At 38.5% G+C, this 23,929-nt stretch overlaps 2 protein-coding genes across 2 annotated transcripts; both read left to right on the top strand.

The window, feature by feature from the left end:
* The first annotated feature begins 51 nt into the window (after positions 1–51).
* Positions 52–8,232, top strand: LOC125693135 (retinol dehydrogenase 8-like). The gene is made up of 5 exons (XM_048944654.1): positions 52–1,527; positions 2,691–2,866; positions 3,979–4,072; positions 5,583–5,766; positions 6,676–8,232. The coding sequence occupies exons 1-5, from the start codon at positions 1,373–1,375 to the stop codon at positions 6,910–6,912; spliced, it is 846 nt and encodes a 281-aa protein (XP_048800611.1). The 5' UTR covers positions 52–1,372; the 3' UTR covers positions 6,913–8,232.
* Positions 8,233–8,396: 164 nt separating this feature from the next.
* Positions 8,397–19,491, top strand: DR1 (down-regulator of transcription 1). Its single transcript, XM_048946450.1, has 3 exons — positions 8,397–9,016; positions 13,848–14,011; positions 17,219–19,491. The coding sequence occupies exons 1-3, from the start codon at positions 8,797–8,799 to the stop codon at positions 17,363–17,365; spliced, it is 531 nt and encodes a 176-aa protein (XP_048802407.1). The 5' UTR covers positions 8,397–8,796; the 3' UTR covers positions 17,366–19,491.
* The last annotated feature ends 4,438 nt before the right edge of the window (positions 19,492–23,929 follow it).

A 23,929-nucleotide genomic window follows, 5' to 3' on the forward strand; every position in this document is an offset into this window, starting at 1 on the left:
AGATTATAAGCTCATGAAGGAGCATGTGTTTCTGTTTTTGTCTGGTTGGAGATTATCCCTTAATCACGCAGGGTCTAGGTGTGCATTTTTGGATTTGCCGACTCAGGAAAGCTCGAGATAGCATTAAAGGCCAATGACACATTCTGCAGCTGCACTTAGGTTGCTGCTCCTCTGAGCAAGAACTCTTGCTTGACCCATAGTTGAAAAAATGGCAAGAAGAAATGTCCTTATTACAGGTTGTTCCTCAGGAATTGGATTGGCCTTAGCTGTAAAAATGGCAAAAGATGAACAGGAAAGATTTAAAGGTAACAACATTTCTGTTATTTATGTTTATTAAAAAATACATATATCTTTCAATGCAATAGTTTTGGTTTTTGTTCCCTGTTACTTAACACATTACAGGTATTCAATCTGACTCTTTTCTTCTCAGTTTCCCCTTTCTATCATCAAGGAAATACAGTGCAGTTAAAATATGCCACTTCTTGTAAGCAAACAACTTGAAAAAAGCTTGAACACCTGCATCAACTGAACAGATCTCTCTCTCTCTCTCTCTCTCTCTCTCTCTCTCTCTCTAATGCTTGTAGTTAGCTTCATCTCTGGCTACTAAAAAATTTGTTGAATGAAATGTTTATGTCAATTTGAAGGCCAAAGAAATTCTTTTAGAAGAAATGAATAATAATCTTGTAGTTATTTTCCCTGATGTATTTGATTATTCTAACCCCATGCACCTATAAGAGGGTGAACAGAAGAAATGGGATATTTGCTGTGACTGAAAATGATTGGCAAGGTAAATATATCAGCCTGCAGGAAATCAGTTTCTCATTCTTACAGCATTTTACTGCAAGGGGGCTGGTTGCAGATACATAGTTTTATGGATAATTATGGTACAGTAACAAAACTAGATGATTATTATGGTACTTTTCAACCCAGGCCATTCTATGATTTATGTGGGGAAGTTGCCTGCATAAATGAGCATTTTTACAGCTGGAGGAAGCAGCTATCGTTTTTAATAGCTCTTTTTGTTAGCTAGCATGTGATTAACACAGACAAAAAGCATATGTGGACTATAATATCATGTTTGGAGTATTAAAAATGACTCAGCAGCCTGGCTTGGTATTATGCTTGTGTGTTTTAGTTTGTGCATAGTGGTTTAATTCTCGTTTTTAGTTTTTTGAAGGTTTCAGAACCAGATTCTGGTTCTGGGAATTAGCGCTATTTTATGTTGAAAATCGGATCTTCCTACTTCAAGTTTTTATCTAGATTCTATTACTGACATTTAAGATACAGATGAAAAAATATTCTTTACACTGCCACAGGAAGGGTTTTAGTTCTGATCGACTGTGGCTTCTGGTTTGCTGCAGTGTATGCCACAATGCGGAATCTGGCCAAGAAAGATGCACTTGAGGAAGCTGCAGGTCATAATCTGGGCAAAACCTTGGAAATTAAGCAACTGGATGTCTGTGATGAACAGTCCATTAAAACCTGTGTGAACAGTATCCCTGACAGAAGGATTGATGTCCTAGGCAAGTACAGGATGTGAACAGATAAGTACTGTTTTTCTCCTCAAATACACTGGAGAAGCTTCATTGGTGCATTTTTTCATGTCATTAAAGTAACAGTCATTGCATAATTTACTCTGTTCATGGTTCTTTGGGCTTTGTGCAGGCATGAATTAAATCTCACTGTGTTTCTGTGAAGCTGGGAAGCTCGTTTTCTTTATTTACAGAGGAGAGGCTTGATTGCAGAAAGTGTTGGATAAGATGATGCAGTTCTTTATTATAAAGTGTGAGAAGAGAACTTTTGCCCAAATCTGCATCCTCATGTAGAAGACTTACCACCCTATAGATCAACCATTGCCCTGTTAGTCCTGCCTAATAAGAAAGTAATAGCATTCAGAAATCAGAAGTAAAATAACAAATGCAACGTAAGAGTTCTTTAATTTGGTGTGGAGAATTATAGTTGTGCTGTGCAAATAATTCAGCAATTAGTCTTCTCATACTCTTTTGCTAAAACTAAACACTGACATCTTAGGAAACACTGATATCTTAAGATGGAAGACTCTCAAGAATGAAATCTGAGACAAAATTACAGACCTGCCTTTCTTTTGATAATGCTGAAAAAACTGTTTAACAAAATACATTTGCAAACTATATTATGATCTAATTTCTAAAATATGATAGTTTTATTGTAGAACACCTGCTACTATGAGGGTATTGTGTGTGTGTGTGTGTGTGTTTTAAAGATGTATGTATTTCAAACAAACAAATGAAACCTAAAAGACAGGCTAAAATACCACCTAATCTGTCTTTTGGAATAGATTGAAGACTTAGCCAATGCCCATAGCATGGAACAGTAGGCTCTAATTCTTGCTGCTGAATGATGAACAAACATTGATGGTTCTTGACTCATTTTCCTGTAATCCCTTTCTGATTTAAAGAAAAAGGGCTGAAATTAATTGGTTGAAGTGCAAAATAAAATTGGATTAGAAGTGTAATTAAACAAAAATAAAAGTATATTTGCACAGCTTGAGTTATGCATTAACATCTTTTTGTTTTAACCTTTTCTTTAAAGATTATTTAAGGATTGTTTAGTGCCTAATCCTTTCACTTTTAAATGCTGTTCAGTGAAGATGACAAGTTAATGTGTAGGAAAGTTATTGGTCACTGTTGTCTTCCATTTTGTGCAGTCAGCAATGCTGGAATGGGGCTCATCGGACCAATTGAATGTCAGACTATTGATGAAATGAAAACTGTGATGGATACCAACTTCTTCGGACTGGTTCGACTCCTAAAGGAGATTTTGCCTGACATGAAGAAGAGAAAGAGCGGCCATATAGTTATAATAAGCAGTGTTATGGGAATACAAGGCAAAGTGGTCGTTCTTTTTTCTTTATTCTTAGAGTTCAGTATTCAATATCTAGGGCATAACTCTTAGCTGGAAAAAATGCAGGAGCTAGCATCTCTAACTACTGTGCTCTATAACACTGAAGTTCCAGCTATTTGATAGCATTTGGATGATGTTTTTATGCATTCCAATAACCTGTGACTCTGCACAACTACTCAAGACCTTTAAACAAGAGAATCTGCAGTATATTTTTTTCCATGGGAGTAAGGCTATCAGTTTTAACTCCATTTCTTATTTTGTCATTTTTTATTTCCTATTACTAGAGATTATCCGAAAGAAACAAGATTTAGTAGTATGAGTTTTTACTATTGGAAACGGTTGTGGGGACGGGCAAACACACTACACCCTGCAGTGTGGTAAAGGAATAAAATCCAATAACATCCTGCACTACTGTTCCACCTTTTAATAAAGCTTCCTCTCATAAACTCTGCAGAGCTAGTTTTAGCAAAGAATAATCATGTTTCTACTCTTGTGTTCCATCTAGTCTTAACTATATATATGTTGCAATTACTAAGACAGTGGCATTATTCCTGCCTGGATTGTTCTGGTGAGACGAATCCTAAACAATAACAACCCTTACAGTTTGCCTTAATACAGTACTTCTCATTCTCCTAAATACATTGTTACACTTCTTTTTACAAGTCCCTCAAGTGCAAACTGGATCTCTTGCATAATCAAACCTCCCACATTGCTCAGCATCTGTGTCTATTTACTGCCTATTAAAAGTTTTGCTGGTAAATGTGAATGGTATTGTGTAAATAAATGCATATTATATATGCACTTTTATACATTAGACTACAAAATACTTATCCAAAGAGCTCACAGCATCAGCTAAGAGGAAGAAGAGTGTTAGTCAGCCACACTTTTCTAGTATAAGCAATTTTGAGAACATATGCAAATAAATCAATAGTAATTAGTGTGGATAGTGTTGTTTCACTAGACCAATATACACAGGTGTTTTTTTAAATGTTTTCCCAGCAGACCACAGAAATTCTGGGAAAATACAAATGTTTGTAAAAGTAAAATAATTATTTGTTGAATACAATTCTCAGGATGTTCTATTTGTACCATCAGGTATTTTATTTAATGATGTTTATGCTGCATCTAAGTTTGCAGTGGAAGGATTCTGCGAAAGTTTAGCTATACAAGCACTCAAGTTCAAGCTGCAGTAAGTATTGATCCACAGATGTAAACTGTTCTTGAGACGGTTTTAGATATGGTCAGAACTACCAAACAGATCCTTAAAGCTTGTTGCTATCTAGGAGAAACCCATGGAAATTGTACATCATGAAAGGCATAGAGAATGTCCACATTCTTCACATGCTCTATCAAATAAAGTTTTGATATGAAAATAAACATACTATCATGGGCAATTACATGCTTTTATGAATAATACTTCTGAGAACAGATTCTTGCATATACTAAAAATAATAGTACAGTAGAAATAATATTACAAACCTGTATTTTCCTTTTCAAAGGAATCTAGAGATAAAAAAGGTGAAGGACTTGGGGAGACAGAGAAGGGGGAGTACAAGGAGGGAAGGGGAAGATGAAGATCACACAAATTCATCAGAATAGAACACGGGGTGAGATTTCTACTGGGACAGGAGGTTGAAAGGAAAGCAATAAGAATGTGATGTATTTCTTAATGTTTAAGACAGTATTTGAGAGAATGGTGCTGTTCATTGTGGTACTTCAGTGTTGGATTTGTCACACGTATTCACACTGGAACTATTTTACGTGTGAAATTCAAGAATTGTTAAACATCGCTTGCATCTGTGTGTGCTTGAGTGTTTAGCCCTTGTGCTGTGGGAAGAGACAGCTGCTGACATGGGATTCCAGAGACAAAGCTGCCTCCAAACTTTGATTTTGCATAAGGCTCTGAACAGTCTGGAGGGATTTAAAATAAGTACCATGATGAGATTATAAGACTATAATGCTGCACTAGGTCTGAAGAAAAGCCTGACCAAAACTGAACCCTGGAAAGAAGCCCTATCCCAAAGAGTGTTTTGATAAACATTGAGATTGGTTAGTTACTACCTGAACTAGATAAGAGCCAACCAGTAACTGTATTTCTGTGACTTGCTGCAGTACCTATTGATCAAAATCAGATTTTTTTTTATTTGTTAGCAACCAAATCTGTCTGTCAACAGCAAAATTCTCAGTATTTTATGTAATAATGTAGGGGGATCTATGTAATGCTGACAACTTGACAAAAAGTTCATGTTTGGGTAACTCCACTCTCTTTCAGCCACTATTATCATGGGAAAACCATTAACAAAAACAAATCATGTGGGATTTTGTCCAGAAAGTAGAAAGTAATGAATTTTTTATCATCTTTAAATTATTTTTCTTTGTGTTTCTGAAGTTCTTCTGGATAAATAATCATCAGATTCTACACTTCCAAGATAGCAAGTAGCAACTGCACTTCTTTCTGTCATGAGTTAACTTACAGTGCCTCCCTGAAAGATATGCTGTGCAGATTTTTCTACTCTATGTGGATGGATAGCAGCTTCAGACCAATAATATGACGTGGGCCACCTTGATAAGGCATACTTCTTATTGTTTGCTAGCTCAAACTCAGATTGCAACTCTTTGGTATACATTTTTAAGAAGCATAGAAAGGTACATTTCACATGGAGACCAGTAACAATCTGTCTACCTTTGCTTTTGGATAGGTTAAGTCTGATTGAACCGGGTCCAGTGGTTACAGAATTTGAAAGAAAAGTGTTTGAAGATGGAATGAAAATGGATCTTTCAGCTGCAGATGAGGAAACAGCTGACATGTTTACTAATATTTACCTTAAAAATTACAAACAAATTTTTCAGAGCCTTGGACAAAGTGCTGAGGAAGTTGCAGAGGTAACTCATCAACAATTCTTGTTTTTCTTCTTAATTTAAGAATGCACTGGTTCATTGGTCGGTTTTGTAATTTTGTTTTGTATTTATTGTTGTTTTGTTAAAATGTTAGATGAAATTACACTGTATCTGTGTGACTTAAAAGAATTTTAAAAACTTAAGAGAATCTCAAGAGTTATGAACAAGACCCACCAGAATATTAAAGGAATATTATTTTTTTTCCACTTAAAGGCAGGTGCTAATTTAAATACCCTTGTGGACACATTCTTTTACACATCAGCTTGTCAAATCTGGCCATTCCTCATTGTTACATTTGCACAGGGTTTCTGGCTGTTTAAATCCTCTCCTCTCTGTCTCACAAGTAGCTCTCCACAAATGTGAGGCGAGTGTGAAGTTGACTTGACTACCCTAGACCACAAAAGGCACTATAAGAAATACTTGGATGTCGCTTTTGGTGTTCAGGGCTTTCTTTGGGAAGACAGATGGAGGCAAGTTATTGAAAGGGACAACAATTTCAGATGCTGACTGCTAACACATAACGCATGCTGACACTGAAGCTTCCCTTGCTGTGAAGTGCATTGTTCTGATCCTTTTCTAGTAAACTCAATTTAACTATCTACCTATTGTGAGCAAATAGGGATAATTTTGGAGGGCTGTGCAGGATTCTTTGTATAAAGTGCCATCACTGTGGAGTAGAGGAATAGAAATAGGATTATGAATAAATAAGAAATAATTCTAGCCTTAAATATTTGAAGAAAAAATTCTAATGAAATTCTAATAAAGCTGCATACAGCATTCACATAATTCTAGCATTTCATTCATCTACTTTTCCTCTACTTAAATGAAAACCAAATTTTTAATTTACTGTTTTAGTAAAGGTCCTTTAATGACTCCTCTTGTAATTCCTGGCAGCATACAGTAAAGATAATACTTGCAGAAAATCCACCTTTTCGCCATCAGACAAATGCCTTGTATACGCCTATGACAACACTGAAATATGCAGATCCAAATGGAGATCTACCCATCGATATATTCTACAAAATGGTTTTTCATCATGACAAAATCTTCAGTGCAAGTCTTAACTTCATCAAATTGCTGAGGTGGAGAAGCAGAAAAAGCTTTGACCTGGGAAAATCCTCATCACAATGAGATTATACAAGCTGGAATATTAGTTACAGCTGCTGCTAACACCATGTTGTTGTTTGTTCTGTAACTGTATAAAGGCATTCAAGATCTTTGAGCTTACATAAGATAATCACCTCAGTTTATGTTTATCTTTAGTCTGCAGGACGTTGCAATTAAAACCCTCTATCTACAGGTTTAGTCCATCTTAGCAACTGCTATTTAGAGTTCTCTTTTTGTGGAAAGATAAACATTAACTTAAATTCTTAAGTATTTACTATCAGTCTGCTTCCCTTCAACTATAACCTAACACGCACTGAGATGTGTACTGTATTAGAAGGCTATTAAGAATTTATATTTGATATATGAAAAGTGTCATTGATCTTGAAGAGCAACAACTAGAGTATTCATTATTTCTATTGAAGCTAAGGTATTCTGAATGCTTCCTTTAGATGCTCTGACAAATGTATTAGAGGAGTGTTTTTTTGTTTTGTTCCGTTTTGTTTTTAACAAATCACCTCTTAACACCTTGCTGTCTTCCCAGTAGTTTGGTAGTTTTGGTTTTTTGTTTGTTTTTAACAGAAGTAACTATTTTACTGAAAGGAGACAAGGGCTTTTTATTGCTGATAATTTTTACGTGGAAAAAAATTGCAAATTCCTTAGAATTCACCTTTAAAATAAATAAAAATGCAAGTCAATACAGCAGAAGCAGCTGAAGGTGTAGCACGGGCTTTTCTTCGCCCAACTTTCCTACTCTGCATTTACTCAGCTGCAGTTCTAACATAAAGAGAGCCTTTCCTCTTCATTCGCCAAGGACCCGTGCTTCCCCAGGGCTGCTCCCCAGTTTCACATCACTCTCTGACGTCAGCCCTGCCTAGGGCTAGAGGCTCGTGCTGGAGGCTCGTGCCCTCGGCAGGAGGCACCCAGCACGTTCACACTGAGGCTGGGCCGTGCCTCGGGCGTCGGCTCTCTCTCTCCGTCAGCACACTCCGCTGTAATTCTCCTTTCGTGCCCGGACTGGCAGCAGCCCGGCCCCACCTCTCCCCACAGGTGTGGACTGAGCCCAGCGGCAGCCCCGGCGCAGGCGGTGGCTGTGGTAATGCAGCGTGTTTCACACCCAGCCGCGAACTCCCCAAAGTGCCCGAACTGCCCCGTGCCGTCTGAGCGTGGTTTGGAGTGCTGCGCTAGGAGCCCCACGGGCATCTCGCTCACGCCTCAGTCTGTCATCACGGGGCCCAGTGGGGCTCAGAGCAGAATCCTAGAATCATTAAGGGTGGAGAAGACCACAAAGAAGCCGAAGTCCGACCATGCCCGCTCGCCACGTCCCTCAGTGCCACATCTGCATGTTTCCTGCTCGCGGCCAATGCCGGCGGCTGCACCACGCCCCGCTTCAAGCAGCGCCGGGCACCTCGCCGCGCGCACGTGGCACGGCCTCGCGCCCCCAGCACTTCCGGTGCTCGCTGGATGAGGGGGAGGAGCCGGGCGGCGGAAGCGCGTTCCGACTTCCGGCGGAAGCGGCGCTCCGCGCAGGTCGAGCCCGTAGAGGGTCCGTTTCCGTCTCGCGGCAGCCTTTACTGGTGCCGCCGCCCGGGAGGAAGGAGTCGTGCCGCACCGGTGCTCCAGGGCTCGCCTTCTCTCAGACCGCTCATAAGGCGGCGGCGCCGGCTCCCCGGAGGATGTGGCGGTGGCGGCAGTGGCAGGCGCCGCGGCCAAGGGAGCCCTGAGCCCGAGCGGCGCTTCCCGGCCCCGCGTCCCGGCGCCTCGCCGGCAGCTGCTTGCCCGTTGCTCTTCGTGCCCCTCGCCTGGCGCCGACCCCGGCCGCGTCGCCTCCCGCTTAACCTTGCCGGTTCCCACACGCTCGAGAGCGCGGGAGCGGGGCGGGGCGGCCCTCGGGGGCCGGTGGCGGCGAGGATGGCCTCGTCGTCGGGTAACGACGACGACCTCACCATCCCCAGGGCTGCCATCAACAAGATGATCAAGGAGACGCTCCCCAACGTCCGCGTGGCAAACGATGCCCGGGAACTGGTGGTCAACTGCTGCACGGAGTTTATCCACCTCATCTCCTCTGAGGCCAATGAGATCTGCAACAAGTCGGAGAAGAAGACCATATCCCCGGAGCATGTCATACAAGGTGAGCTTCCGGCAGCACCGTGCTGTGGGCCGCGCCTGTTCTGCTCAGGTGTGAGAGTCAACAGGGGAGCGTTAAGGGCCTTAGAGATGCAACGTGTGGTCCGGCCAGTCGGTGCCTTGCGAGGGAACACTGTCTTTGGTTTGAAAGATGGCTGTGTGCTGGGCACCGGCTCTTGTCTCTTCGTTCAGAGAGGTGTGATGCCTGGAGAGAGGTCTCTGAGTCCAGCAGTCTTTTTCAGGCTTGTGATACGAGGGCTGCTCTTTGCAATGGCAGTGCAGCTTTCTATTACAGTGTGTTTCAAGGTCCTGAGCTTATTGAGTGCTCAGGAGACAGACAAAAGGCCCGTGATTGGGCACGTGGGTCTTAATCTCCTTGCACGGACTCCATAAAAAGTGAGATACTTTGCCTGGAATTGTGATCGTTTTAAATCAGCTATTTCTATCTGTTGTGGGAAACACGTAATAATGACATTCCTTTGTGTTGTGCTCAGCTGTTGCCTTCTATTTTGCCTTGTTGACTGAAAGTTTTCTCAATACATCTCATTTGCTTTTCTTTATGTTCTGCCATGAGTAGGGAGGTTCCTTGCCTCGTGTGTAAGTCTGCAGCAAGCATCTTTTGTCAGGAACCATTCACTTTGCTGCTGAAGTAATGGTTGTTGGTACTAGTGACTGCTGCAAACAAATTGATAACATTGATCCCTAGAGTGTTTCATTCTGTTGTTTGGTAGAGCTCTTGGCAGTAGTATTTGCCATAGAGGTATTTCCAACATTGTAGTGGTGTCAAATTGTTTTAAGAAACAAAATCATAAGACTTTCTGTTGATAAACAGTCAAAATGTTTTTTCTTTTGCTGGTCCCAGCTTGCTCACCAGAAGAGTTTCAATTACTTGACAGGATTACAAACAGCAGTTTGGTAACAAATTGAAAGCAATGTGCGTGTACGTGGTTGGAGACCATCTGCTAATGTTATACACACAAGTATTTTGCTGAGCTCTGTGTCATTGTGTTTGAAAACTGCTTTTGTATTAGGTCTGGCCATTTTAGTCAAATATTGCTGATGAACACTCTGGAGAGAGATGCTTTTTCTGATGCTTTTGGAGGCGGAAGGGATTGTTCCTGGATTTACTGCTCTCCTTGCCTGCAGGAATGTGCTTGTGCTTCCCCCAGATGTGGTCAGTTAGCAGATGGTACTCATTTCAAGGGTGATGGTCTAGGCTGTTCATTTTGCAGGCAGCAGAGACATGTACAGAGGCATAGCATATTGACATTTCCATTGGTCTTCTGACAATGTAGATGTTTGCTGCTTTAACTTACCTTGATATAGCTTCATGACCTCAATGCTAACAAATTCAGTAGTTGAAATATATGTTTGTTGTGATCAAGAGGTTAACCCAGTCCTTTTAATGGCTTCAGTCAACTCCCTTAGAAATTATGTGGAAATCGCATCACAGCTAAACAGGCTGCTGCCCACAGGAATCCTTTTGCACCCTCTCTAGAGCTGGATGTAGCTGTCTCTTCTCTGACACTGACTTTGTGAAAACTTGGCCATCAGGGAAGATAGTTCACTGTCACATGAGGTTGCTGATATGAATGTTCCTGCGAACAAGAGGTTGCTAGGTTAGAAGCAGGGGCTGGGGGAAAAGAGGGGAGAGAGGCGCCCTTCCAGCTGGTGACATCCTGCCACTGGGCTGTGTCAGAACTAATCTGAAACTGCAGCTTCGTTGTTATAGTTCCCTGTCTGGAGCAGCAGTACAGAGGACACACCATTGCACTAGGGAAAAATGGCTGCGTGGCCACATACTGGGCTGGAATGCTTTCCCTCGCTGCTGGGTTGTTTCAGATGAGTGAAGTCCTTGCAGTGTTCTTTTGTGTGGTAACACAAACACTTGACTGGCACAGTGCCTACGGACAGCACAAGGAAAGAAAAGCAGAGGCTTCCTGCATCCTGAGGGAGATCTGGTGTGATAGACTTACTTGGGCTGAGCCAAGCGCTCACCACTAATGATAAAATGTGCATCTGCTTCCTGGAGAGTGCCAAAAGATGTCAGGGCTGTCATGGTCTGAGTGGAGATGGAGAGCTTTTGCAGCAGTTAGAGACGCTGGGACCAGCTGTGGAAACAGAAAATAGGCTCACTTGGTGGATCTGTAAGTTGTGGTGAGGTGGGCTTTTTGAGGAGCTGGCCTTCTATTGGATTCTGAATGTGCTGACATTGGAAATCACCATTTTTTCACGCTGATTGCTTGGATTACTTTGTCTATGTGAAGCTGAGATGTGAGAATCGATGACATGTAGCCTCTCTTCATGGGCTGTTAGGATGTTGACACTGTTTAGTTAATGCTTTAATGTGAAAAACTTGAGTTTTCACTTTGGAAGTTACTTTATTTTGGAAGGGCTATGAAGGTAAACATCTCAGATATGAGTGACCTGATTGTATTAAAAACAGATTTAGAACTACAAGTGGTTATGCTAATGGATTAATCAGACATCTTTGCCTTCATGCAGTCTTTAAGAATGGAAGAAAGCTGAAGAAAAAGGACAGGTGTGATTTGACATCTGTAAAAGTTTCCTTCTCCTTACCTTTTAAAAGCACTGTGTTTTGGGATCCAGCTTTTGAAATTATGTAGGATTCTTCTAACATCTGTAATATATCAAATCTTCAGCAGCCTGAATAAATGTGTAGACTTAACACTCTAGAAATAGAAAGATTCTGGATTTTGGTGAACGGGTAGTTCTGCTCAAGTAGACTTTTATTCAGCATTTGAGTACCATTCTGAGTGGTACTCAGAAATAAATATATATATATCTTTGGAAAGAGGTAGAGGCTTATTCCTTCCATGCATGTGCTCTGTGAAGCCACAGTGTGTTTCAAGAGAGTGAAATTCTGAAGTTCACTGCCAGTAGTATTTCTTTGCAGCAGGCATAATGTTATTGGTGTATTTGTATTGAGCTGTTTTGTGAATCTGTCATAGTTACATCACACTTTTCTTTTGCAACTTTTCTTTGTGTTATATTCAGTATGTAACTATAAGTTCTTTCCATTAATTTCCGTTCTCTTAAGTTGCAAGTACAACTTGCCATTGATCTGGGTTGCTGCTCATACTCCAGTGCAGCAGATTGCCAAGCCTGATCTATCAGTATTCTTTTGGTGAACATCTGTGTATTCACTGTGATAGTTCATCTTAGTGAAGTTCGACTTGTAGAGCTCTTAATGCTAAAAAGGAAAAGCTTTGAGTTTGAAATAGTTGAATGAATTTACTGTTTACATTTTAAAATTAAATGAGTTCCTTAATATTAATAGGCTGCTTAGAGAACCAGTTCTGCACCATCAGATGCGTTTGCCTGCTCTCTGCTGAGATTGTATTAAACAGGTTAGAGAAGGCTTTTGGTGATTCTCATAGAAACTGTGGACTAATTTGAAATGGTTCCAGTGTCTGCGTGGGCTGAGGTTGAACTGGCATGCTGTCTGGAGTAATTTAATTATCTCTAAATTGGTTCGTCTCTGAACTTCATTTTTCTTAAGAAATAGGTATTATGTTAAGTCATTTGCAAAATGTTTGCCAAATCTCTTAAAAGCATGGCAGTCCTGCTGCAGTGTGCTGCTAGGTTGAAGGCAGCGTGTTGATTGTCTCCTTGTATGTGTTGGAAGCCACAAGTTCACAGAGTGGCTCTGTGTTACTGTGATGGCGTGCCCTCAGTTACGGGTAGGAAAAGAGCACTTAGAAACATGTTAAAAAGTAGTCTGACCTACTGTAAATTGGAGTTTGTTTATAATGTTGTTCATATTTACTGTTATGTAGTTTATTTGAGTGTGATTTCTTGGAAAGTTTATTATGTAAGGTTGCAATAAAGTAAGATAAATATTAAAACAAGTATAATTCTATAAGGAAAACTCAGACTTGTGTAACTATTGGAAATGAACCAGTTGTTGAGTGAAACTGGGGCTTGTTTCTAAGTAGTTGGTGTCTGTGTAATATTACTAGCCTGTTCTGTTTTAGGTTCTGCTTTGGGGTGTGTGTGTATGTGTGTGTGGAGGCATACATAGCAAGTGGCATGTCAAAATATGCCTTTTATCATATGTTCTGCCTGTTTTGCTTTTAACCTTTCTTAACCTTTAAAAGCTGTTGCAGAATACAGCTATTCTTTGCATCTCCTCAGGCAGGTTGAAATGCTGTGTTTTAGCTTCTGAATGCATTTTCATGTAGCAATAAATACGAGGATTTCCATTCCAAAACAACAAGGAGTTGTATGTAACTGTTTATGTAGAATACACATCTCTAGCTTGTTAGCATCTGGAAAATGAATTCAGGTATTCAGATACAAAGCTAAAGCATATTTCTGTGGTTATTGTTGTCCTTATTTCTATCTTAATGAAAGTTTTCTCTGTTATAGGTAGATGATTTAACTTTTTCTGAAGACTTGCAACAAAAATGAAAGACAGAATCACTAAGAGATTAATGGATCACTGTTCAGATAGGGCATCTTGGTTCTGTAGTTTATGTATTAGTCTGATATGCAGGACATGAAGATGGAGGCCTTCTAAGTGTAATGCCTCTCTAGTAAAATGAATCTGGGAGTCCTGAGTGCTTTGCAAGCCAGGACTTTTTGCACTTCAGTAAAGTTTATATTTCTAGCGTGCCCTCTTTAGAGGGTGTAGAAAAAGAGGCAGGGAGAGTAGCTGTCAGATGTTCTCATGAACACAGCTTTTCATCACAAGTGACAGAAAAATGATCAAATGCCTTCTATTTTTTCAGAAATGTATGTTTAGGGTAATTGTATGTAGGTATCTGATATCAGAAGCTTTCTAAAAGATAATTTTTTTTTTTTTTTTCTAGCACTAGAAAGTTTGGGCTTTGGCTCCTATATCAGTGAAGTAAAAGAAGTCTTACAAGAATGCAAAACCGTAGCACTAAAGAGAAGAAAGGCCAGTTCACGCTTGGAAAACCTCGGCATTCCGGAAGAAGAGCTTCTAAGGCAGCAACAGGAATTATTTGCAAAAGTAAGTGAAGCAACGCAGCACTTAACAGATGAGGTTGTAATAATTAATGCGGTGGATCTACTGCTGCGAAAACGTGTACGCACACCTAGAAGTATTCCTTTCCTTGTTGACTGCTATAGCATCCAAGGTGCTATTGATCTTCTTGTCCTGTTTGTATTACAGAAAGTCAGGTCAATAAGGAAGATACTGTTTGTGGTTATTCCTCCAATTTGACACATACAAATTTTATGTTCTAGATTTAGAAAGGATTTTTTTCCTCCCCTGCTACTGAGACAGGTACTTCCATTGTATTGCAGTAATACATTAAGAACTACTTAGCTGAGGAAATAAAAAATGAAGGTGCTGTTCTAGGAATTACCATTTTTAAAAATTGCATTTAAAACATGAATATCTCTTCTGTTTGTGACCATCAGTGCACAAATCACTGAGGCTTTGAAAGAAACAATTAATTGTTAAAAAATTCTAATTTGTCCTTTCTCATCTTTATTTACTCATGGCAAGATTCTATTTGAGTTAATTCATGCATAAATTTTTAAGGAGGCAGTTGAAGCACAGGGAGAGAATTTGCCTGCAAATACTCCTTCATCCCAGTTTTACCTGATAGTAAACATTTCCAAGTTTAAATAACTAAAAGCTAATTTTATTTATCCTTCTACGCTGTCTTTCTGTCTTGTTCTCAGTATGATAAGACAGTCTTTCTCTAAACTAAATGATGTGAAAATAATCTTTGCTTTCTGTTTTCTCTTACCCAGTCTATGAGTCTTGTTTTCTCTATTTACATAATTTTATTTCCTCTGAAAATGTGCTTATTCAGTTGTTACTATGCCTGATTACTATGACCTCCTTTCCCACCACTTAACTGTACTTTTATCTTGCTGAAACACCTCATAACTGTTGGTTTTGTGTTATAAGGTGCCAACTATGTTAATCGTATTTGCATGATTAATTTTTTTGCCAACTAAAGCTTCAGCATGCATAAGGCTCTTGTCAGCGTGCATTGAACTAGGGAGGACTTTTTTTGATTGTACTATTATTGGAAAGACCAATATGGCTGCTTCTGATTCAAGGTTTAATTTATATATAATAGCTAGCTTGATTCATGGCTTTTGTGTTTGTTTTTTTTTTAACTATTGTTCAAAAACTTCATATAGTCTACAAAAAAATGATAGATATATAGAACAACAAAGATAGTTGAAGGGGTACAACCTGCTAAGTAACATAAAACAAGAATGCTAAAGCCATTGCTACCTTATGGAGGCCACACTTTATATACAGAATTGACCATGTGAAATACGTTTGTGTTATTTTAAATTCTATAGTACTGTGCCTAAATTAAAGACAATACATGCTGGTTTAACAAAATTGTCTTGATTTTTTTTAATATGATTTTTAAAAGTAATGTGTTATAATGCGGCAAATATTACTTAATATTATATTAAATTATACTTAATTTACTTAAATTTAGCATAATTGATTTATACTTAAGTCTGTACTAGGATGATAGTGAATATTTGAAGTCAGTCTAATTGTTCCTCCTGATATTCACACGTGTCTAAAAGTATCTGTAAGATGAGGTCATCAACAGAAGGAGTTTTTTTAAGGCTTCCTTACTAAAGATTGCTTCTAAAGTTCCTGTGTAAATGGGTTGCTCAATAAATGAGTTCACTTTACCCCACGAGCTGATACGGCTTCTTAGTCAATACAACTCAGTGGAATTTTTTATCGCCGCAGCTTTTGAAAAGACTTAAAATGATCATGGAATCATAGAATCACCAAGGTTTGAAAAGCCCTCCAAGACCATCCAGTCCAACCATCCACCTTCTGCCAATTTCCCCCAGTAAACCATGTTCCTTAGTTCCACATCTAAATGTTTCATGAGCGCATTCGACAATGTTGTCTGTTCCTGTGTCTGACCACTCTTTCAGAGAAGAAATTTGAATTTTTCTATGTAAATGATAGACAGTGACAAAATGATCCATCCAGTGAGAAGTGCCAGGCCTCTGATTGCTGGTGTGCTCCTGTGTATTACTTCAGTAAGTGTACAGTCAGCTTAATTGTAGCAAGGTTAGTGGGGAGGGCTATTGTTAGTTTGTATGTGATCAATATTTATGCCTTTGCTATGTGTGCAGATGCTGCAAATTTACAATGTCTTGTTTTCCAACCTTTTTAACTTGGCTACCACTTAAAAATACTGAAAAGCCCTCACTGGGAGGTGCTGAACAGGCTGAGAAAGTGCGACACTTCTTACAGCATAGGAAGGTTTTTTGTTTTCATGTATACTAAATAGGTAAACTGGTTTTGATCACCATTTTCTGAAGCACCATCTTTTGGTGTCATGAAGTCTGAAAAGCTGATTTGTTGATGCTTTGGAAAAAGAAAGGAAAATTTGGTGAGCGAGTAAAGAATACTGAAGGCTTTTAATTTAAAAAACTTTCTTCTAATGTTCATTCAAAACAGAAATTGAAACTTTAACACAGCGTTGAAATCAAAAATAGTTGCTGAAAAACAAGAGAAAATGCTCTAAATGGGAAAATGGGAAGGTACCGTGTGAACTACTTGAAGGACTTGGTTAGAACATCTTGTACCTTGAAGTACAGATAATGTACTCTTCTGTAACAAAGACGTTTCAACCTGCCCATCCTTATTTAAGAAGAGCTTAGATTGCTCTGTTTTCCAAAGATGGCTTAGCAAAGTAAGATAATGGCGTTCTTCATTTCCATGATTATTTTTGTTTTGTTTTTTGTTTTTGTAATACTATGTGCTGTGGGGCAGGGATGCAACTGGATTACTTTGTGATTGCAAACTTTCTGTTTGTAATCAGCAGAGTGGGACTGTTCTCATCTCTGAACGGTGGTTGAATGCTAACAGGCCTTGAAACTGAACCCTGTATTTTTTTCTCGCTCTATCTTGTCTTAATTTTTCCATTAGTAAGAGGTTCAGCACAATCCTTACAATGAAACTAAAGAGGCATGGACTAATGTACTTGTTCTGGAAAGCATAAATCCTCTAAATGTTCAGAGGAAGAGCAAATATAGCTAGTAGGAATAATGAAGGTATTTCTAGATATGTTTTTGTGTGCACATTTAATACAAAGTTATATAAAAGGAATCTGCAGGTGCAGATAAAACTGCTTTTTTAGCCTAAGTGTGCTAGAGATTCTTCACAAGTTATATAGTATGACCTTAACAATTAAATTCATGTCTTTAGGCTAGACAACAGCAAGCAGAACTGGCACAGCAAGAGTGGCTGCAGATGCAACAAGCAGCTCAACAGGCGCAGCTTGCTGCTGCCTCAGCCAGTGCATCCAATCAGGCAGGATCTTCTCAGGATGAAGATGATGAAGATGATATCTGAAATTCACCAGCTGGGTTTCTGTCTTCACTAAGAAATATTTTTCCTGCACAATGAAAACAGTGAAATGAATGCTTACCTGTAAGTTTGTATGCATCATGGACTGGCAGTTGGTATTCTAGGGGTGTCTGCTGTTGTGTGCTGTACATGTATAAACTGTCTTTTTTTGAACTCTTGAAGATTTAAGGTTCAGTATCATATCGACTTTGGATTTTTAATGGTGTATATGGAAATTTTAGATAGCAGTGCGTCACTTATTTGATCAATAAACAGTGTTACAATAAACAACAAGTTTATAAAATATAGTGAGATTTATACAAAAAGCTCTAAATCCACATTTGCATTTCTTCCCTTTTAACTAAACTATGAAATCTTACTTAGAATTTTTAATTGTTTTGGGGGGGAGTGGTACAGTAGAGGTAAACCATTAATGGGGAAAAAGTCAAGTTCAGCATAGTACAGTCTTGAATTCTTTGTTCTTTTTAAAATGCGGATATATATGGCAATAAATATTATAAATGCTCAAATACCACACTTGTTACAATTTGAAAACAGTATCTTTCCTAGCTTGGTGAAAATGTATGTTTAATAGGAGTTGTACAAATTGAATCCTTTTTGGTATGGGATGGAAAAAAATAAACCCATGGTTTTATTACTGCATCCTTTGACAGTCAGTCCTGACTGAATATTTTACTTCGCAGGCTGCCCGTTTTGGGAAACTAACTCTTCTTATTGTTTTGCTCCAATTTAATGTTAACTGTTGATGTTATTGCGTAGTCCAGATATGTTCATATTGTTGAAATATAAAACTGGAACTTGATGAAACAGAATTGTTCTGGTTCCACTGATGTAACTGGGAATGATTCGAGCCTATGAAGGCAAAAGCTGAAGCTAAGAGCATGCTTACAATAAAAGAGGGATTTTATTTAACCTTGATAAGTCATCGTTGTCAGCGTAATGCTAATGTTTTCCACACTAGGTTGCTGCTGGATTACTAAAATACTTTGAAAGATAACATTTTCATCACTCAAATTGGTTTGTAGGTAAGTCCAGGTTTTTGACAAAGTATTCCCCAAAAGTGATGGGTAAGACATGGAACAGAACTGTAGCAGTCCTTTTGATAGTTGATTTGAAAATTCTGTTGATTAATGGATAAGCGGCTGTTCTTTGTGTTGAAATAAAGCACAGTAGTGTCCATTACTGGGTTTTAATGTGTTACTTGAAGTAATACTGGCATATCTTCTGGTACTCTAATCTGAGCAGACTAGAAAAGCCACTTGCATACTGCTGTAGATGATCTCATAGCTCTGTAATAATGCAGTTTGTTTATTTTAACCTAAGACCTCAGCAGGTTGCTCTAGTCACGGATCCTGAGGAGAGCAGCAAGTCTGTTTGTATAAGGATATAAATGGAAAACATCAAGTCCATTTTTACATAATGGTCTGAACAAGGTAGAATTGGCATATATTCAGGTCTGAGTCCCTTAGTGACTTTTAAGTGTGAGATGCATTAAGTTTCATATAGAGTAAATGTGAACACTTCCTTAAATGCATTCATGCAGTGAAAACTCAGAAACGTATCTCAATATTTAAGTTAAAATGAACGAAAAACCTTTCACAGCTACTATATGATATGTATTAGGCAAGGTTTGATTAAGGAAGTGGTTTTCTGTGAAGGTTTAAGTACCAAAGGTAGAAAATCTAGTCTAGTGATACAATGTTAATGTGCAGTGTTGGCTTTTCTAATTTGTACTGTAACACCTTCACACCTTTCTATTTTAAATGAGTCTTTTTCTTTTAAATAATATTAGGAATATTTTCACCCCTTTATTTTCTGATGCAGAATTCAGGTTAACATTTTACTGCATCTGGTATGTGTGGTGTAATATGTTTGGATCCTTGTGACCTTTCTTTTGGACATTCTTGTGCTTTTTTCATATGCTGTATTCTTCAAGCAATAAAATTCTGATGTGTTTTTATAAAATTGCTTTTATATTTAATGAATAGTCTGCCTTCTTCATTGCATTTATAAAGAAGAAATTTAAGACTAATTAAGCTCTCCTGTTATTTGACCCACTGAAAACTTTTTGTGACCAGAGACTTTTCAACCTGAGTGCTGCTGGATGGCATTGCTGTTCACTGGGGTTATGTGCTTGCAGAGAATATTTCTGGGCTTGTTTTGCTCTCTTGGGAATTGCATTTTGTATATATGCATTTTTATAAGCCAACCTTCATGACTTGGGAAGTTGGCCCCAAGTCCTGTAGATCAGGTAACGTCCCGTTAAAACTGAAAGTATTTCAAAGGGAAGACCACAGGTGTGGGGGAATAAGAATGTATGCTAGTTTTCTGTTGAACTGATTTTACATAGATAGTCTTGCTTAAATTTTGAGACCGCTTCATTTATTCAGGCATTTCAGCTCAGGGATAAAAAGTCGATTAGTGGTGGCAGGTGGGAGAATCTTCACTGGTCATTCAGTAAATTTAGGAATTTTGTATTACTTTGCTCTTGTGCTTCCATGTGCTTGCTTTTCAGTGAAGATGAGATTTGTGAATTTATGTTACTGCTGAGTTTTGATACTGCAAATATTTATAGTGTAAATTGGATTAGTAAACTGTGTGGTTGCTGTGTCTCAGAAGAATCATGTAGTGGTGTGTCTTCCTTAAATGTTGAGTTTGTTAGATCATCAGTGGGTTTTCCATAATTATTCTGACAGTCTGTTTCAGCGTGCTTTCACTAACTGACCTTCTTGCAAAGGCTTTATTTTGTTCTTTTAATGAAGCTGTATGTCTGCATTACATTGTGGATGTGTAAATGAGGTAACAAGTATGCTAGGGTGATACACTTATGGAAAGGAATAGATCCTTTGAATGCTTGACTTGGAGGTGATTCTGTTCTGTGCAGCTGTGCTAGAATGCAACTAAGATTTTGCAGCAAAATGATGAGACAATGAATCTAACCAGGTGCAGCAATTCCCGTGCATCAATCATTTGTGCATCCAACAGAGCAAGGATTCTCCTGTATTTATAGGCCAAATCCTCTGCATTTATCAGTCATATATCCAATAAGTGGATTTTGCTGTATGGATAGTCCTGGTATAAATTTGAATAATATGAAGAAGAAATGCATTTCACATGATGTTTTGTTTGTTGGGGAAGGGGAAGTTTGTTTTTGACTCATGGCAGTGCTTTATTGTAATGTCAACTACAGGAATACAGAATGGAGACTTCTGTACCACAGCCTGAAGCAAATGTTCAGGTAAGAATTGACACTTTTCCCGTTTAAAGTAAAGAGAAGAAATGTAAGAGTTACTATGCCTTATATGTGTGGGATTGCAATTTGTAAGAAGCATATTAAATCGGATAAAGAATACATTTAGTTTTAAGGTTGAATGTACATGTGATTAATCTTTATAATAAGTTAGATGTGTTTCTTTGTGAGAAAAGAAGAAAGAACTTAAAGCAAAGGCAATGAACTCTGTTTTCATTTGGTTCAGAGGCAGAACTCTCACCATGCAAGATCTGCATTTGATTTATCCCCTCCCCTCCTTGGCCAGCAGCTAGAGTACTTAATGCATTTGGAGCTATATTGATGTGTGGTATACCTTACAATGATTTCCATACCCATTTCAGTAGAAATGATTTCACTATCCAGTTTTGGTTTTAGTTCAGTACTGTTACTGGTCAGTTATTGTAAACTTTATACATTTCCGAAGCATTATATGGGTATTAATTAGGTTTGGGCAATGTCCTGCTGCCCAGTAAATGTCAGTATCTGAATAGTCCGTGCTGTGCTTTGAAGGTAATACTTTCACATGGTACAAAACTAAAAGGTGCTGCACCGTGCAGAGGTACAGGATGTTATCATCATGTCAAACTCAAGGAATGGTGACTCATTTAGAGAGAGTAAGTAATTGGAAAGACAAACAGGCTTGTTCTGAAAGTCATTGTTGGAGATGAAAGTATTTGCAATAGAACAGTACTTCAGATTGTTGGTTATGGGGCAGGATTCAGTTTGATTGATGTTGTGTTCAGGTTTCACTCTGTCACCTACAGAGTGAAAACCCACAGCTCAATTAGAAATAAAATTCCATATTCTTTTGTTTTGTGTACAAATTTAGGTTTTCTGAGAAAGCAGTGCAGTCTGTGAAAGAGAACTAAATTTATGGGGATACTGACAGTAACATAAGCAATCTGGTGATATTCACCATCCTGTCCTGCTGTAAAGGAGATCATTTTCAAAATTGTCCCAAAATTTGTGTGATGGAGGAATATGAGCAGGGGAAAAAGGTGTTTTTTGTACTATCATGCAAACAGCAAACTGGTGCAAGATTTCATGCATGAGAGATTATTTTTCATGCAAGTAAAATTCAGATCTTTTAAATAAAGACACAGGAGTAGTTGATTCTTACTTTAGAATATATTTACATGTTTAAGAACATACTTACACATGTTTTCTGTGTTCTCTGATTCTGTTCTGTATTCTATACTTACAGTAATTTAACTGTCTGGGGCTGCTGACTGAGTTGTACACAGCTGAACTCATTACCCTTAGATTATGAATAACTATTTTTTACTTACACTTTGTTGGAATGTTGTAAAACTTGAAATTGTGGGAAACATTTTTAGTTTTACGGATTTTTTTTTTGCAGTTTTTGAATGGTTATTACATTGTTTTTCAGATAGAATAAAGTTTGATTTTATGACACTAAGACTTTACAAACAGGAAATTAGTTTAGGTAGTCCTGATTTTTCTTCCCTGAAATTAGTACTGCCTTTCCCACTCACCATTGCTCTGAGGATCTGAAATCTAAGGTAGATGCCCCAAAGTAGCTCGTCTAGCCCTTTTCATGAAGATTTTTCTCCTGCTGAGTGCTGTGGCAGCCAGGGACCGACCTCTTCCCAAGCATCTCCTGCATCGTGCAGGCCTTCTTGCATGGGAGCCAAAATCTGCAGCTGCCTGAGTTTTCTAAGGCTGTTGTTGTGAAGAGTTACTTTCCATTGCTGGAAGTTCCATAGCAGTGGCTCATCCCCAGTGGCCTTTCTCACTTTTTTGATTACTGTGAAGTGTTACCTAATATCGTTAAAATCAAGGGATATATTTTGGATTAAATGTGGAAAAAAGTGCATAATCATATCTGTCTGCAGGATGTGATAACATAGAGCTAAATTGTATCTGCTGTTGGCGAGTTCATCTTTCTCAGAATGTTGAAAAATTGTATGTTATCTGCTTTGAGTGTTGATGTTCGGAGACCAAAATCACCACTTGAGCTTTTCTCTCAGGAAGATGATGAAAATTTATCACCTGAATTTCAGTGATGAAGTGATGAACTTCTGTACCCAAATAGGTGCAGAACAGCATGAGTGCAAATAGAAATGGTCCATCTCAGCATGTGGCAGAATATATCAAGAACGTACACAGGTAGAAACGTTTACTGTTTCCTCCCTTTATAGATGAAGAGGTTCCAGGACATGAATCAAACAGTCATGAGGGAAGAGTTATGGTAGCAGGTCTCTTTGGACAAAGACTTTTCATTGTTTTAAGGAGTTTTTCTTTAATCAGATGAGAAGGGGATTGAGAACTGGACGTTGTCCTAAAATGAGATCTCCAGTATTGACTGGTGTTATGAGAGCACATTTTAGATCTCTTTAAGTTAGTTAGTTTTCTTTAAGAATAAAGCTTCTGAATGCTGAAATATTTTCTTATGCATCTGTGTTCAGATATACTTTTGTAGCTTCCAATTCCAATTTTGTAACTTACAAAGTCCAACCAAGAGAGTCAGGTTAGTTCTCAAATTTTTGACTTGGTAACTTTTTTGAGGACTTGGCTGTTGAAGTCTTTGAGTAGCTGCTGAGCTTTATGTATAAGTAGGTCAACACGCAGCAAGGTAAAATGAGTAGGAAATTCTGCATTTGATTTGGTGCTTGCATGATTTTTAATTGCTAGAAAATCAAAAAGACAAATTTTGAAAATGAGACTTAAAGCCTTTCATATATTTTTATATATTTTATATATTTTTATATATTTTTATATAATAAAATATTTTATATAATATTTTAAAATATTAATATTTTAAAATATATAGCTATTATTAGAGCTAAGAGTCACTGTTTCCAGTACTTTTGAGTTTTCAAAGCTGACTGTGGAATAATGATACTGTAAGTCAATGGCTAAGGTAGCAAACCTCTTGCAATTTTGTTGGTTTTGAATTTAAAAGGAAAACACAGGAGCCCCTTGGGTTTGTTGAGAATGTGGCTTATAGGTTGCTGTGGTATGACTGGGAGGATTCTGTGTGGCCTCTTCCTTGCCAGCTCACCAGGTGGGGAACTCATTTGTGAGCTTCTTCAACAGGCAGCTCATTTGCCAGGCTAATTGGCAAGAGCTGTACTGGCCTCAGGCTCTGCTCCAGAGGTTGAGTTGTGTGGGTTTCGGGGCCGTGTATATGGTCTAATTAGCAAACTATAAAGCCAAATTTATGTGGATAATGTGTTGAAGCCTGACAGAACCTGTAATTAAGTTCTGTTCTTAGTTCTTAACTAATAACTTGATTTTTTTTTTTTTAAGATTGA

The sequence above is a fragment of the Lagopus muta genome, chromosome 5 (assembly GCF_023343835.1).
Source record: "Lagopus muta isolate bLagMut1 chromosome 5, bLagMut1 primary, whole genome shotgun sequence".
Taxonomy (NCBI): domain Eukaryota; kingdom Metazoa; phylum Chordata; class Aves; order Galliformes; family Phasianidae; genus Lagopus; species Lagopus muta.

Bases quoted from the DNA above. Each gene is read 5' to 3' on its own strand.
- LOC125693135 (XM_048944654.1), top strand. From the start codon at position 1,373: ATGCGGAATCTGGCCAAGAAAGATGCACTTGAGGAAGCTGCAGGTCAT. The intron at 4,073-5,582 runs GTAAGTATTGAT...GCTTTTGGATAG, and splicing joins GCACTCAAGTTCAAGCTGCA to GTTAAGTCTGATTGAACCGG. The intron at 5,767-6,675 runs GTAACTCATCAA...AATTCCTGGCAG, and splicing joins GTGCTGAGGAAGTTGCAGAG to CATACAGTAAAGATAATACT.
- DR1 (XM_048946450.1), top strand. From the start codon at position 8,797: ATGGCCTCGTCGTCGGGTAACGACGACGACCTCACCATCCCCAGGGCT. The intron at 9,017-13,847 runs GTGAGCTTCCGG...TTTTTTTTCTAG, and splicing joins CCCGGAGCATGTCATACAAG to CACTAGAAAGTTTGGGCTTT. The intron at 14,012-17,218 runs GTAAGTGAAGCA...TCATGTCTTTAG, and splicing joins AACAGGAATTATTTGCAAAA to GCTAGACAACAGCAAGCAGA.